Consider the following 15086-nt stretch of genomic DNA (forward strand, 5'->3'; position numbering starts at 1 on the left):
ACATTATTGATTAATAAACAAGCATGTAATAATATTGTTAAAACAAAAATTAGTTATATCAGATTTTAAGTTTTAAACAAGTCGAACCCAATACATCTTACCAATTTCGATTACAAAGTTTTTTAAAAACGAATTGACAGTAGAGTGGATAAAATATTGATAAAGAGATTATTTTCTTTATCTAATTACTAATTTTGATGTTTTTTCGTCCTAAAAATAAAATTTTTAGTGACATTATTAATTTTAAATGCCACACGCAAGGGTCATACTTAGAATAGAGACGAAATACAATCAAGCTCTGAAAGCTAATTTTGCTTACAATGGTAAATTTAATAATTTTAATAAATTAAATATTGATTAAATTAAATTTACAAAACAGAAGTAATTAATTATTTAATTCATAATACAATAATTATAAGAATATTTTTTTATTTTGTTTGTTGTAAATCTTGAAAAAAAATGAATCAATTGTCTATCTAGTCATATCTCAATGACAATAAAAAAAACAAAAGCTTTTTTTAAAGTTTATAATAAATAATTTTCAATAATTAATAATAGTAATAATATTGTTAATTTTGTTGTTATTATCTTTCTTGCTTTTATATTTTTCACTATTTCTTTCATTATCATTAATTTATTTAATTAGCTCCAGATTTAAAAAAAGATCAAGAATACAACGGAAAAACGACTCAACCAATCACTGATGAGGACAACAACAATCATCGCATAGAACCCACCAGTATAACATCTCCAGAAGAAATAAAAATCTTAAAAGGCAGACGAGAGTATCATCAAATTGTCATAGAATCTTATATCAATGGTGGTGATAATTTGCTATTATTATTACCATCACATTTATTTTTAGTGTCATTTAATTGTTTTTTTTTATTTTAAAAATAAATAATATCAGAGATGATAACGGCAAACTCTAAAGGAGGAGAGTCTGCTTATGATGATGATGTAGAGAAGAGTGGAGAATCTGTAACACCATCATCACAACCACCACCATCATCAACAACAACATCATCAACAACAACAACATCAACAGCAACAACTACAACATCATCATCGTCACAGATGATGGCTGCAACAACAGCAGTAGAACCAACAACAACAACTACAACAGCAGTAGCATCTCTAGCATTGACATCGTCAACAAAATCATCTGAAGGATTTTTTCCTAATTCCAGCAAACCGTCTTTTAAAGATGTTCTGCTTTCATCGTCATCTTCATCTGGGAATAAGATGTTTAAAAATGAACCTAACCTCAAATCCACTGATGACAACACTGGCTCTGATGATTATAACAGGTGAGTTTTGCGACACACACACACACACACACATACACACACACACACATACATACATACAGTAATTTGAAAGGGACCAAAAACCAAGTTGTGAGATTTTTTTCTGGGAACCCAGCAGTTGAAACTGTGGAAGGCTTTTTGCATCTATACAAAGAAGTGTATGTGTCCGTTTATTATGTTCGTGTGTTTGTATGTATATTTGTATTTATGTTTTTCAACATGTATTGTATATATATATATTAATTGATTGATTGATTGATTGATTGATTGATTGATTGATTGATTGATTGATTGATTGATTGATTGATTGATTGATTGATTGATTGATTGATTGATATATATGTATATTTATCTATGTATAGTTTCATGTATGCTTGCATGTATATCTATGTTGAGTCTTTCTACATTGTCATCATTATCATTATTCTTCAATCCTATTGGTCAATGCTTTCGTTCTTTTGAAGGTTCGACAGTTCTGATTTGCTGCCAAGTAGTCACATGATCAGTATCATTTGCATACCAGCCACATTCTGTTTGCAGGATTTGCTGCAGTTTCTCAGGCCAATTAGGTAGACTCGATTAGTGGATTGACCGAGTGAATGGATCAAAGAATGAGTGAATGGATGAATGAATTAATGAATGAGTGAATGAATGAATGAATGAATGAATGAATGAATGAATGACGGAATCGTCGTCACCCATCATACTGTCAGTAACGACCTGGAGTTGATCCGTATCGTAAAACCTGCCTCACCCAACGAGTACATGGCTCTCCTCAAGTTCCGCAGTTTGGTCGGTACTGATGATGATGGTAGTAATTGTGGTGGTGATGATGATGATGGTAGTAGTAATTGTGATGATGATGATGATGATGATGATGATGATGATGGTGGTGGTGGTGGTAGACTGCTGATGCTGCTGAGGAAGGTTCATTTCACTTTCACTCATTCTCACACTTTTCACTCACTTCATTAATTCATTTATTCTTCCACGCGTTCGTTTACACGTTCATTCATCTATCATTAATCCATTCATTTGTTCATCCATTCATTTGTTCATCCATTCATTCATTCATTCATTCATTCATTCATTTCTTCCTTCATTCATTCCTTCATTCATTCATTCATTCATTCATTCATTCATTTATTCATTCATTCAGGATAGCGCGCATGAGTTTTACAAAACCTTCAATGATACACCATTCAACAGCATAGAGCCTGATATCTGTCACTTAGTCTTCGTGGCGAAAATCGAATGCATTTCTTCTGAAAATGTTTGTTCTCTGGTGTTTATATTGATGGATGAATGGATGAATGAATGAATGAATGGATGAATGAATGAATGGGTGAATGAATGAATAAATGAATAAATGAATGAATGAATTGGTGAATGAATGAATGAATGAAATATATTCAGGGCGGCGGTAAAGCCATTCCAAATGCTGTAGAATTGCCTGTCTGTGCTGTCTGCCTTGAGAAAATGGTTGGTCAGTTCATTGATTTAATGAATGAATACATGAATGAATGAATGAGTGAGTGAGTGAGTGAGTGAGTGAGTGAGTGAGTGAGTGAGTGAGTGAGTAAATGAATGAATGTACGTACGAATGAATGAACGAAACGATTTTTCATTTAATGAAAGAAATAACTTATTGGAGAGCTGGCTCATTGATTGAGACGAATAGCTATTCATGTGGTTTGTTGAATGAATGAATGAATGAATGAATGAATGAATGAATGAATGAATGAATGAATGAATGAATGAATGAATGAATGAATTAAGGATGAGTCAGTGGAAGGAATCCTGACCATACTCTGTAATCATTCCTTCCATGCCCCATGCATGGCTCAGTGCGAAGATACAACGTTAGTGGCGACACTGATGATTATGATTGTTAGAGTGGTGTTGATGATGATTGTTAGGACGGTGTTGATGATGATTGTCAGGGTGGTGTTGATGATGATTGCGGCGATGATGATGATGATGACGACGATGACGATTAGGACACTGATTCATTCACTGAAATCATTTCAAAAAAATAAGTTGTGGCGAATTTTCACTAACAATACCGTCACCACCACTATCGTCATTATCATTATCATTATTATTATTATTATCATCATCATCATCATCAACGTCATAGCTGCCCGGTCTGTCGATACATACAGACTCCAATGCCTGTAGCTGGTAACAAGTGTATACAGTGTTCCATACACGAGGTGTGTGCGTGCGTGTGTGTGTGAGTGTGTGTACGTGTGTGTGTGAGTGTGTGTACGTGTGTGTACGTGTGCGTGTGTGTTATGCAGTGTAAAGATAAGCCGCCAACATATTTTATCCCAACCAAAAATAAATTGGGATTCAATCAGCGTTTATGCTGTTCACTCGTATTCAAGTATGCTTTTTCTGGATTGTATTCTCTCTCTCTTTCTCTCTCTCTCTCTCTCTCTCTCTCTCTCTCTCTCTCTCTCTTTGTTTATATGAATCTGCGTTTGTGTGTTTATATGTGGGTTTTGTTTTTGTGTTTGTTATGTTGACGATACATCTGAAGCGAGTGCAGTGTCGCTGGTGTCGGCCTCCAAAATTTGACCTGCGTCACCTTTGACCTTTTAATATGGAGGAGGGAGTGCGTAAAATAATGCCCTGTATGTAATACCTTACGAAATGGTATATGAAATAATGAAATTCGTCGAAATAGGATTTGTGGATCTGTTTGATATGTGGCGAAGTGGGGTGCGGTAGGTACGCCAATGGACACGCTTATGGCCACTTCAAGGAGACCGCCCACACATACGCCATGCAATTAGGTTTTACTTTTTGTGTCGTGTTTACTTTTTGTTTGTATTCGCGCGTATTTCTGTGTGTATTTTTTGTATTTTAAGATGTGTCTTTGTTGCTGGCGATGTTTGAAGAGGAATAGGATTGATATACGTGATGGTCACATACGCGCATATGTTCACACACACACGCACACACACATAGACATAGACACACATACACCTTATTAATCACCACCACCACTGACGACTGCTGCCATGGTCACCGACCACGAAAGGCAGCAACAGAGTCTGGGACTACGTTGGGGAGAACTACGTACACCGACTGGTCCTAAACAAGATGGACGGCAAGTTGGTGGAGGTCGACAACAGGGGCAATGAGGTCATCGACCCCAGTACCTTACTGCACCAGGAAGAAAAAATTGAATCTCTATCCCTCGAGGTACTTTTTTGTATTGTTTGGTGTTGTGTTCTGGCATATATGTATGTATGCTGCTTTGTATCAACGCGTCGTAAACATTCTGCATTTTTGTATGTTGTAGGCAACTACAACAGTAGTTAGGCTCCTTCAACCATTGCACCTGCCTGCTTTGTAGTGTGTTTTGAGTTTGTATCTGTTGGTTGTATTTGATGTTTCGTTGTATCTGTTGGTTGTATTTGATGTTTCGTTGTATCTGTTGGTTGTATTTGATGTTTCGTTGTATCTGTTGGTTGTATTTGATGTTTCGTTGTATCTGTTGGTTGTATTTGATGTTTCGTTGTATCTGTTGGTTGTATTTGATGTTTCGTTGTATCTGTTGGTTGTATTTGATGTTTCGTTGTATCTGTTGTTTGTATTTGATGTTTCGTTGTATCTGTTGGTTTTATTCTTTGTCAGTATGCCTACCTGCTGACCAGCCAGTTGGAATCTCAGAGGGAATACTTTGAGAAGAAGATGATGTACCTGGAAGATCAGAAGTGTAAGGAGGTTAGTTCGTCCTCTTGATGATGATGATTGTGAGGATGATTGTGATGATGATGATTGTGAGGATGAATGCGATTAGGAGGGTGATGATGATAGTTTTGATGTTGCTTACCAAAATTATGTAACAATGCCAGCAGCGCATTAACCTTGAATGTGATCACCTCTTTGACGTAAAATCTGTCCCGCTCATTAACATAGAATATGCGCCCACTCATTAACATAAATGATGCAAATTGCCAGCTGGAGGAGGCGGAAATACAATGTGAGAAAGTGAAAATGGAGTGCACTGAAAAGAACAACATCATCGCCAACTTCAACAAAGATAAGATGGCTCTTGAAAAAAAATGCGCTCTGGTTGGTTGGTTGGTTGGCTGGCTGGTTGGTAGGCTGGTTGATGATTTGCTGGTTGGTTGGTTAGTTGGTTGGCTGGTTGATGATTAGTTGGTCGAATGACTAATTGACTGAATGGTTGACTAACTGGTTAACTGACTGGTTGATTGGTTGAGATTTTTGCAGTGATCGGTTGTTTTATGCTGCCTGCTTAGAGGTCAACAATTGTTATTCTTTTTTTTACTCATTCGTTCATCTGTTCAATAATTTATCCACTCATTCTTTCATTCTTTTATTCTTTCATTCATTCATTCATTCATTCGTTCGTTCAAAGTTGAATACGAAGACGACGAAACTCCAAGCCGAACTATCTGAGGAACGAGAGATGAACAAATGTCTGAGGGAGAATCAGCTAGTGTGGCAAGCCAAAGTTACGAACCTAGAAAGTAAATTACTGGAAAAAGAAAATGTTAGTTCTTTGGTTTTTGTATGTAATGATGTTGTTCTTATGCCTACATTTCGTTTTGCTATTGTTTCAATAAAGTCATCCTTCAATTTATTCATCCATCTATTTATTTATCCATTCATTCATTTATTCATTCATCCATTCATTCATCTATTCATTCATTTATCCATTCATTCATCTATTCATTCATCCATTCATTCATTTATTCGTCCATCCATCCGTCCATCCACCAACAAAACAGGAAATCAAAGAGTTGCAAGACCAACTGCGTGATATTATGTTCTACCTGGAAGCCAAAGATAGACTGAAAGAGACCAAAGACATCTCACAGGAGGAAATAGCTCAGGGCCAAATATCGCTCCAGACGGAGGAACCACATGGCGTCACCGGAAGTAGTAGTGGCGGTGGCGGGAGAAGAAATCGAAAGAAGAAATAAATGGATGGATGGATGGATGAACGAATGGATTGGTGAATGAATGAATGAGGTAATGGATAAGTTAATGAGTTGATGAATGAATAGATGGCTAAATGAATGAAAGGATGTAAGATTAAAAAGACGATTGGTCACTCATTTCAATCTTTCTGTGAGATTGTTAACAAAAAATCTTTTCTTACTTGAATGTATGTTGAATTAATTTAGAGACATGCATCTATATACACATTAATGTCTAGCTTTCATCCGACGAAATTTTAATTTGAATGAGCTGTCATTTAATTAATTGATCGATTCATTCATTCTTTCATTCATTCATTTATTCATTCATTCATTCATGCATTCCTTCATTCATTCATTCATGCATGCATTCATTCATTCATAACTTTTTTCGTTCGTTCATTTTTTATTCTCTGTGAATAAATTTTTTTCGAAGGTACATTTATTCGTTTACTCGCTGATGTCATTTATTTTATTCATTCACTCATTCATTCACTCATTCATTCATTCATCCAATCATTCATTCATTCCAGTAAGATGTGTTTATTTTATATCCAGCTTATTTTATACATGCATGGTTATTGCTGTTGGTATTTTTCCTGTCAAAACGCCAAATAAAATTCAACTTTTCGGGTTTATCCATTCAACAATAATAATAATAATAATTATTATTGTTATTATTTATGTTAGTAATAATAATGAAAAATAATAATGTTAATAATAACAATACTAATAATAATTATTATTATTGTTATTATTTATGTTAATAATAATAATAAAAAATACTGAAGAGCAATAAGAAACAAATGAATTTGTTTATTTATTAGTCTTTAAAAAGTCAATCGAAAAAGATAGAAATGTCAATCATATATATATATGTATATATATTTAATTAGCGTATATATATATATATATATATATATAATTGTATAACATTATAGACATTATAGATACATATACAACAGCTAATATTAGTGTAAATCTAACAAGTTTAAACACACATACATACAAACACACAAAATACATACAAACAAACACATATGCATGTGTAAACATATATGTATATATATATATATAGTTTTTTACGTTATAGAGAGAAATATTAACATTCGTATTCTTTGTGCGTCGCTATGATATGATGTAATAATGATACTGATACAGATGATACGATATCATCATTACTATTATTATAATAATTATTATTATTTTGTTATGCCATGCGATGAGATATAAATTAATTAAACAAAGATGATACATCGTAATGAAGGTAGAAATTCTCACCAAAAAATACGTACACACACGCACACACACGTACACACACGCACGCAGACGTACACACACACGTAAAAATACGTATATAGACATATACCCTATTATGATTGCTAATATATTATCATCTTGTCAGTTTAATCGCTATGTTTCCCGACAGAAAATATTACATATAAATTCACCAACTCCCAATAAGTATGTCAATCTATTTTTGGATATCCTGAATTTTTTCTTTCCACTATTCTGGATATATCCATTTCTTATCCCACTCCTAAATTCATACTTTCGACTTAGAAACATCATATTTCTAATTCTAACCCTTACCCCCCCTAACCCTCATCTATCGACATCTCTTTAATTTAACCACCTTATCCACTTCAAGAATCCATCCATCCACCCACACATTCATCCATTCATTCATTCATTCACTCGTAGACCATAACTTCGCAAAGGACGGCCCCGAACACTCTTCTGTCTTTCTCGACCACCCCTTCAGCCTCCACGAAAACGTACCTACCCACTAGGGGGTTGCCACACTGAAAATGAAGTCTCGGCCGCATGAGGGCGTTGTTGAAGCGAGTAAGTTGGCCACAGAAGTTCTCTTTCGCCATGGTTTGGTGTTTTTGAGGTTTCTTCTGGACGTAGACGGAAATTTTGTCGAGATTTTGCAGGTATTTTCTTACCTGGTCACCACCGAATGACTGGCGGGGGTCGGTTTGGGTAGAGAAGTCTGATTGGTCAGTGCCATTGTGAATAAAATTGTACTTTCTTTTACAATTATTAAAATATGTTAATCGGAAAAGTGTGTTTATTTAACTATTAGATGATATATTCAATAAAAAAACATTTTTTAATAGCTGAATTTTATAAAAGTTTAAGCAGTGATATTTAAAAAAAATAAATCAAAACCACATCAACCTCCACTCGACCAGGTGACAATGACGATACCGGAGATGCTTTTTCTCTTTCCCAAATCCACCATAAGGATGGGTTTTTCCACCCGGGAATTATCCAGAATCATGCAACTTTTAGAAATTTCTCCGTCGACTGCTTTGGCAGCCTGGCCGTGAGTCCAGTGACTCTGCGCATGTCTCTTGGAATGCTTACGTACGTTGCTTACAAAGGATTCTTTGTGATAGGCCAAGTTCTCGACTGGGTGAGTTTTGATTGGTTGGATTCATGTTTTGGGTTATTGTGATTGGTTAGATTTATGTTTCGGGTTTTAGTGATTGGTTGGGTTTATGTTTCGGGTTATTGTGATTGGTTGGATTTATGTTTCGGGTGATTTTGATTGATTGGATTTATGTTTTGGGTTGTGTTGGGTTGGTTGGAATTATGTCTCAATGTTTTGGGTTGTTGTGATTGGTTGGAATTATGTCTCGAGTTGTTTGATTGGTTGGACGATGAATGAAACATTTAAACGATAATTCAGTAAACTATAAAATAAATCAAAAAAATAATTCACAACTGAATTTAATTCCCAAAGGACAATAAAATGGCTAACCACACGACGCATGGTTGTTAACCTGCATGAAACCACGGGAGCATATGCCTGGGATGTGAGAATATAATAATAATAACACTAATAATAATAATATTAATAATAAAATAATATTAATAACTATAATAACAAAGCAATGCAGACGCAGATTCAATTATTATAACATTAGGCGAGTCATTGTTAAAAATTAAACCGTAATTAAATCAAACACACACGTACACATACACACACACACGCAGGCACACACACACACAAACACATACATACATAGTACATACATACATAATCTATTCATTTATAATTACATTCATAATACATTAATACATATTAATACACTCATAATCTATTCAAATTTATTCATTTTAGCAAGTTAAACAGAAATGGCATGGAGTTACATCACATAAAGTTATCATATTTAAAACAACAACAACATCGTCCTCGTCAACAACAACAACAACAACTCAAAAGAAGAAAAATAAACAGAAGAATGAATAAATGGATGAATAGATGAATGATTGAATGAATGAAAGATAGAAAGAAAGAAAGTATGAATGATTGAATGAATGAATAAAATGAATGAATGAATGACATACATACAGACAGACAGACATACATACTTATATCGTGACGAAATCTTTTAATGTTAACAATAAAAGGTTATGATATGATTTATTGCCTGTCTTAGCAAATTGCAACAAATTTGAATTCTTATATACAAACAAACAAACATACAAACATACATCATACATACATACATACATATCTACAAACAAACAAACATACATATATACATATCTACAAACAAACATACATACATACACACATACATTCACACATACAAAGAAACAAACACACATACATACATACATAATTATTTTTATAAATATATATATACATCATCATCATCGCCATCGTCATTGTCTTCTTTATAAGCATTATCTTATCAAGATAAAATATTTCATTATACCTGGTAGAGTTGAAATTTTTTTAAAATTCCACGAATAATAGTAATAATAAATACAATAAATAATAATAATAATACATCATTATCTTTTCTTTTCTTTTTATTATTATTATTATTATTATTATTAATTACGTCACTAAGTTAGAATTTTCTGATGTATTTAAATCTTTCGCTTGAAGCGAACCCCTTAAAATAACTTCCAACCAATAGTGAGAAGAACAACAGCGACCACAGCAACAACAACAAAAAAACAAAAAAAAATAATAATAATAATAATGATGAATAAAAAAAATAAAAATATGATATAAATAGACGTTTAAATCTAAAGGTATGCCAGACCAAAAATTGCCAACGGTGGACGGGCGTAACTGCCACCATTGTTAAATCGATGATGATGAAGATGATGACGACGATGATGATGATGATGACGACGATGATGATGATGATGACGACGACGATGACGATGATGATGACGATGATGATGACGATGATGGTCATGAAAATGCTGATGATGATGATGAAGATGACGTCATTTAGAAAGATTAAGCAAAAAATACACAAAATTTAAAAAACATTGGTAAAAAATATACAATAGATACACCAAAAATACAAAATATACATTACACCATACCAAAAAAAGACAAAAAATACATTAGTATTACCATCAAAAGGGCAGCCAATCACAGCAGCTCTCATTGCGACCTGCTTGACCCAGGAAATTGGGTGAAATCTTATGAACCGGGCCGTGAAAGGCTTGTTAAGATAGTTGTAGGATGTGTCGTTGGCGTTGTTGTTGCCCTGGAAGATCTGCCGTTTGATTGGTTGGTTGGCTGGTTGACTAGATGTTTGATTGGTTGTTTGATTGGTTGTTTGATTGGTTGTTTGATTGGTGGTTCGGTTGATTGATTGACTGTTGGTTGTTTAGTTAAAAGATTGTTCCACAGACTATAAATCAGCTTAAAATTATTTCAACTTTTTAGCTAAAAAAATTCTCACTAAATATTTTCTTTCTTTTAAATTAAAATTTATCACCATGAACAAACAACATATAAAACCAGATTCCATCCCGTCACCAACCTTAACAACTCCACTTCCAGCTTCACCCCCATTGCCACCAGAGTCAGAATAATAATGCCAACCGTTACTATCGTTACTGAATGAAATTTTAAAATTCGTGACCCATGCCCTCTTCTTGCCCTCAGAGCGGCCCTTCGTTATGAGCCCTGTGATCAGAGTTGGTGGACCGACGTCAAATTGAAGCCATTGAGTGTCTGGGAATTTTTTTTGGAGAGAGATTCATTAACTTTGTTTTATGTTCTTTTCGGTTTTCTATCATACAAAGACATACAAAAATATACAAATTAACATACACATAAGCATACACACAAACATACACACAAACATACAAAACATACAAATAATCATATAAAAACATACAAACAAACATACAAAACATACAAACAAACATACAAACAAACATACAAACAAACATACAAACAAACATACAAACAAACATACAAACATACATACAAACAAACATACAAACAAACATACAAACATACATACAAACAAACATACAAACAAACATACAAACAAACATACAAACATACATACAAACAAACATACAAACATACATACAAACAAACATACAAACAAACAAACCATCGTTGTTTCTAGCGCACCATGCACCGTTGGAAACGATGTAGGCATCGTCACTCCCGCACGTACCATCTTGCTCCATCTTTGTCGATGATGACGTCACCTTGGCGTTTGGTTGTAGGGACAGGATGTTCTTGCAAACTGTACGTGTGTGTACGTGTGTGTATGTGCGTTTGTATGTGTGTGTGTGCGTGTGCGCGCATGCGCGCGTCTTTTGAATATATATGTATGTGTTTGTATATATGAACCTATAAAAGCTAGCATTAATGATAAAAAAGCAAACGATCAAACACACACACACACACACACACACACGCACGCACACACACACAGTAATAATAGTAGTAGTAGTAGTGGTGCTCTGCCCCATCTACATTAAATTAATTTTATTACCGTCAACGTTTCTCGAGTATGTGTGCAAACAGAATAAGACTTCGACAAACAAAACTTTATATTCCTCTCTCTCTCTCTCTCTCTCTCTTCCTTCTTTCTTTCTCTCTCTCTTCTTTTTCTCTATCTCTGTCTTTCTTCTTCTCTTCTAAGCATTTTAAATTTGAAAATGTTTTCAGCGTGCGTTTCGTCACTTCTATTGAATTTCTGTTTTTTGGGGTCTCTTTCTAAATTTATTTCTTCTTTAAATTTCTTAACCTTTCTCTTTTCTGTCTGATTATTTTTCTCTCTCTCTCCCTCTCTCTCTCTCTCTCTCTCTCTCTTTCTTTCTTTTATCTTTTTCTGGCATTTGCTTTCAAATAATGTGATATATCTTTAATTCAATTTTGAAAGTAGATAGATAAATGGTTAAATTCTCGCTCAAGTTTACATTTACTTTTTCTCTCTTCCTTTCTCTCTCTCCCTCTTTCTCTCACTCACTCTCTCTCTCTTTCTTTTTCTTTCTCTTTCTTTCTGTCCATGTCTCTCACGTATTTTCAATGAAGTCTCAAATAAATTATATATAGATACGTAGTTATCAGGATAGATTCTGGCTCGTACAATGTGTGCATTATTGTTCAATAGGAGAGCAGGCACTCTTAACCCAGAAAATCGAGCGCTAGATAAATAAAAATTTATTATTCTTGTTTTTGTTGTTATTGTTACTATTATAATTATTGATGTATATATATTAAAAAAATAATAATTATTATTATAAATATTATTATAAATATTTCGTTTGCGTGTTGTTATTATTAGTCACGATCGTTTCGTTTTCAAGGATTAAAACTTTATCGGAGTTATCATAGTAGACTTTGTCATCGTCAACATCATCATCGTCAACATCATCATCGTCAACATCATCATCGTCACCATCATCATCGTCATCATCATCATCGTCACCATCATCATCGTCAACATCATCATCGTCAACATCATCATCGTCATCATCATCGTCGTCGTCATATAGACCGACCTTATCATTATATCCTTAATCATCTTCGTCGTCGTCCTCATAACAATTCCCCAACATCAAAACCGCCATCACCAACATCGGAAACTTCAAAGAAACACAACAACCACAACAACCACAATGACCACAACAACCACAGAAACCACAACAACCACAATAACCACAACAACCACAGCAACCACAACAAGAAGCTCTGACCTTGGCAGCCAATGATCTCGACCTTGAGACTCGGGTGTTTGTGCCACTCGGTCGTATGGAACTTTATGTAGCGCGCAACAATCGCGTCGTCCAGGTAGATGTGCTTCACTGTGTAACTGTCCGTGTTACCTTCAAATTTCTGATATCAAAAAATAATTTCAAATCGACCAATAGCAACAAGCGTAACTTCAAAATGACCAATCATATGCGAAGTTCAATTTAAAACCGACCAATTAAGATTAAGTGTGATATCAAATCATTGAATTAGTACCAAGCCGGAAATAAACATCATTTCCCATCAGCCAATAATTACGAGCGTAATTTCAAATCAACCAATCGGAGAGAGGCAACCTACCTTCTGATTACCGTACTGGTCAGTTACGTACGTCCAATAGTAAGCGTCGAAACTATAAGACACCATGAAATAAGTCACCCATTCTTCGCCGTCGCCCCGACCTTGGACTAATAACCCCGTAACCTTAAATTATAAGTAATTATGCATAATTATGAAATAATTATAACATAATTATAACATAATTAAAACGTAATTGTAAAAATAATTACTTTGGCGGGCACCCCCAAATCAATTTGCAGCCATTCAGAGGATGATTTGTACTTAGCGCACCAAGCCAAACCGTTCGCCTGATAAATTCTTGCGAATTTGAGATGACAACCTGAAATAATTATGCTCATAATTATATAATAATTATGACTATAATAACTATTATCACAGAAATCATATTAATTATTAATAATAATATTAATGGGACCTTTGTCCCAGTTGTGGGGATAGTTCGAAGATGAGGATAACTGGGAGTCATGGATCTCATCGGTCGACATGCCGAGTGGTGTGTTGTAACTGCATTCTGTTGTGTGGAGTGTGTGGGTGTGTGTGTAAATTTTGTGGTGTTTTTGTGTGTGGATGTGTGTGTGTAGAAAGTTTTAAAGTTTGTTTCTCTCTCTTTCTCTCTCTCTCTCTCTCTCTCTCTCTCTCTCTCTCTCTCTCTCTGTGTGTGGAGAGCTTTAAAGTTTGTCTTTTTTCTCTCTCTCTTTGTCTTTCTGTGTGTGTGGAAATTGTGTGTGGAAATTGTGTGTATTTGTGTGTGTAGAATTTAGAAATTTTGTGGAGTGTATGTGTGCGTGGAGTGTCTTCAGAGTTTGTTTGTTTTTGTGTGGGATGGTGACCTATGTTTCTGGTGTGTTTGTCTCTTCTATGTTTGTATGTAAGTGTATGAGTAGTGCTTGTTTAGCGTTGTGTTTGTTTGTTTGTGTGTGTGTGAAGTGTGTGTTTGTGGTGTATAAACGTATGCGTGCGTGTGTGTGTGTGTGTGTGTGTGTGTGTGTGTGTGTAACCTTGTAACTTTTCTAGAACTTCAGTGTAGTAATTGTTGGTCAACTTGTTGTGTTGTTGAGCATATGTTGATGTTGAAGTTGACGTGATGATGACGATGACGATGATGACGCTGCAAAATGATGATGATGATGGTAATGGTGAAGAAGATAAAAGCCTTTCCCAACAATGAAGATCACTCATTTTTAGTTCTGGAAAAAAAATTAATTAATTTAATGTTATCAGTGCGGCCCTTCAAAGGTCAAACAGTTTTCAATGCGACCCTCACAGCAAAAACTTTTCCCACCCCTGCCGTACGCTATTTACTGAGATAGAAATGTGACTTGAATCAACTTTGTAACTTATTAACTCTAGCCATACTCGTTTTTTTTTAATGAAGAGCTTCGTAGGCAAAATTAATACTCTACCTGATATTTTATTCTTTACTTTAATTTTATTCTCAATTTGTTTTCATTTTAATGTCATTTT

At 34.6% G+C, this 15086-nt stretch overlaps 3 protein-coding genes across 3 annotated transcripts; 1 reads left to right on the forward strand and 2 right to left on the reverse strand.

The window, feature by feature from the left end:
• Positions 1-118: 118 nt before the first annotated feature.
• On the forward strand, positions 119-8303 carry HELRODRAFT_100087 (hypothetical protein). Its single transcript, XM_009020186.1, has 21 exons — positions 119-323; positions 647-820; positions 911-1040; positions 1106-1310; positions 1373-1468; positions 1775-1879; positions 2024-2102; positions 2470-2583; positions 2727-2792; positions 3090-3172; positions 3451-3526; positions 4003-4113; positions 4362-4523; positions 4959-5048; positions 5286-5399; positions 5710-5844; positions 6083-6307; positions 6406-6620; positions 6645-6947; positions 7039-7156; positions 7181-8303. Exons 4-17 carry the CDS (start codon positions 1246-1248, stop codon positions 6275-6277), a joined length of 1491 nt encoding a protein of 496 aa, XP_009018434.1. The 5' UTR covers positions 119-323; positions 647-820; positions 911-1040; positions 1106-1245; the 3' UTR covers positions 6278-6307; positions 6406-6620; positions 6645-6947; positions 7039-7156; positions 7181-8303.
• A 2269-nt stretch (positions 8304-10572) lies between these two features.
• On the reverse strand, positions 10573-13403 carry HELRODRAFT_80599 (hypothetical protein; the record flags this gene model as incomplete). The annotated part of the gene is made up of 4 exons (XM_009020187.1): positions 10573-10838; positions 11124-11279; positions 11671-11808; positions 13268-13403. Coding segments are annotated over 4 exons (696 nt in total), but the record flags the coding sequence as incomplete, so codon positions are not given.
• A 401-nt stretch (positions 13404-13804) lies between these two features.
• Positions 13805-14155, reverse strand: HELRODRAFT_80422 (hypothetical protein; the record flags this gene model as incomplete). Its single annotated transcript, XM_009020188.1, has 2 exons — positions 13805-13941; positions 14038-14155. Coding segments are annotated over 2 exons (255 nt in total), but the record flags the coding sequence as incomplete, so codon positions are not given.
• Between the last annotated feature and the right edge of the window lie 931 nt (positions 14156-15086).

This window comes from Helobdella robusta (assembly GCF_000326865.2).
Source record: "Helobdella robusta unplaced genomic scaffold HELROscaffold_27, whole genome shotgun sequence".
Taxonomy (NCBI): Eukaryota; Metazoa; Annelida; class Clitellata; order Rhynchobdellida; family Glossiphoniidae; genus Helobdella; species Helobdella robusta.

What these genes read in the sequence shown, in the direction of transcription:
- HELRODRAFT_100087 (XM_009020186.1), top strand. Translation starts at nt 1,246, where the DNA reads ATGTTTAAAAATGAACCTAACCTCAAATCCACTGATGACAACACTGGC. An exon ending in TCCTCAAGTTCCGCAGTTTG is followed by an intron (nt 2,103 to 2,469) that starts GTCGGTACTGAT and finishes TCATTCATTCAG; the next exon opens with GATAGCGCGCATGAGTTTTA. An exon ending in TACAGTGTTCCATACACGAG is followed by an intron (nt 3,527 to 4,002) that starts GTGTGTGCGTGC and finishes TCGTCGAAATAG; the next exon opens with GATTTGTGGATCTGTTTGAT.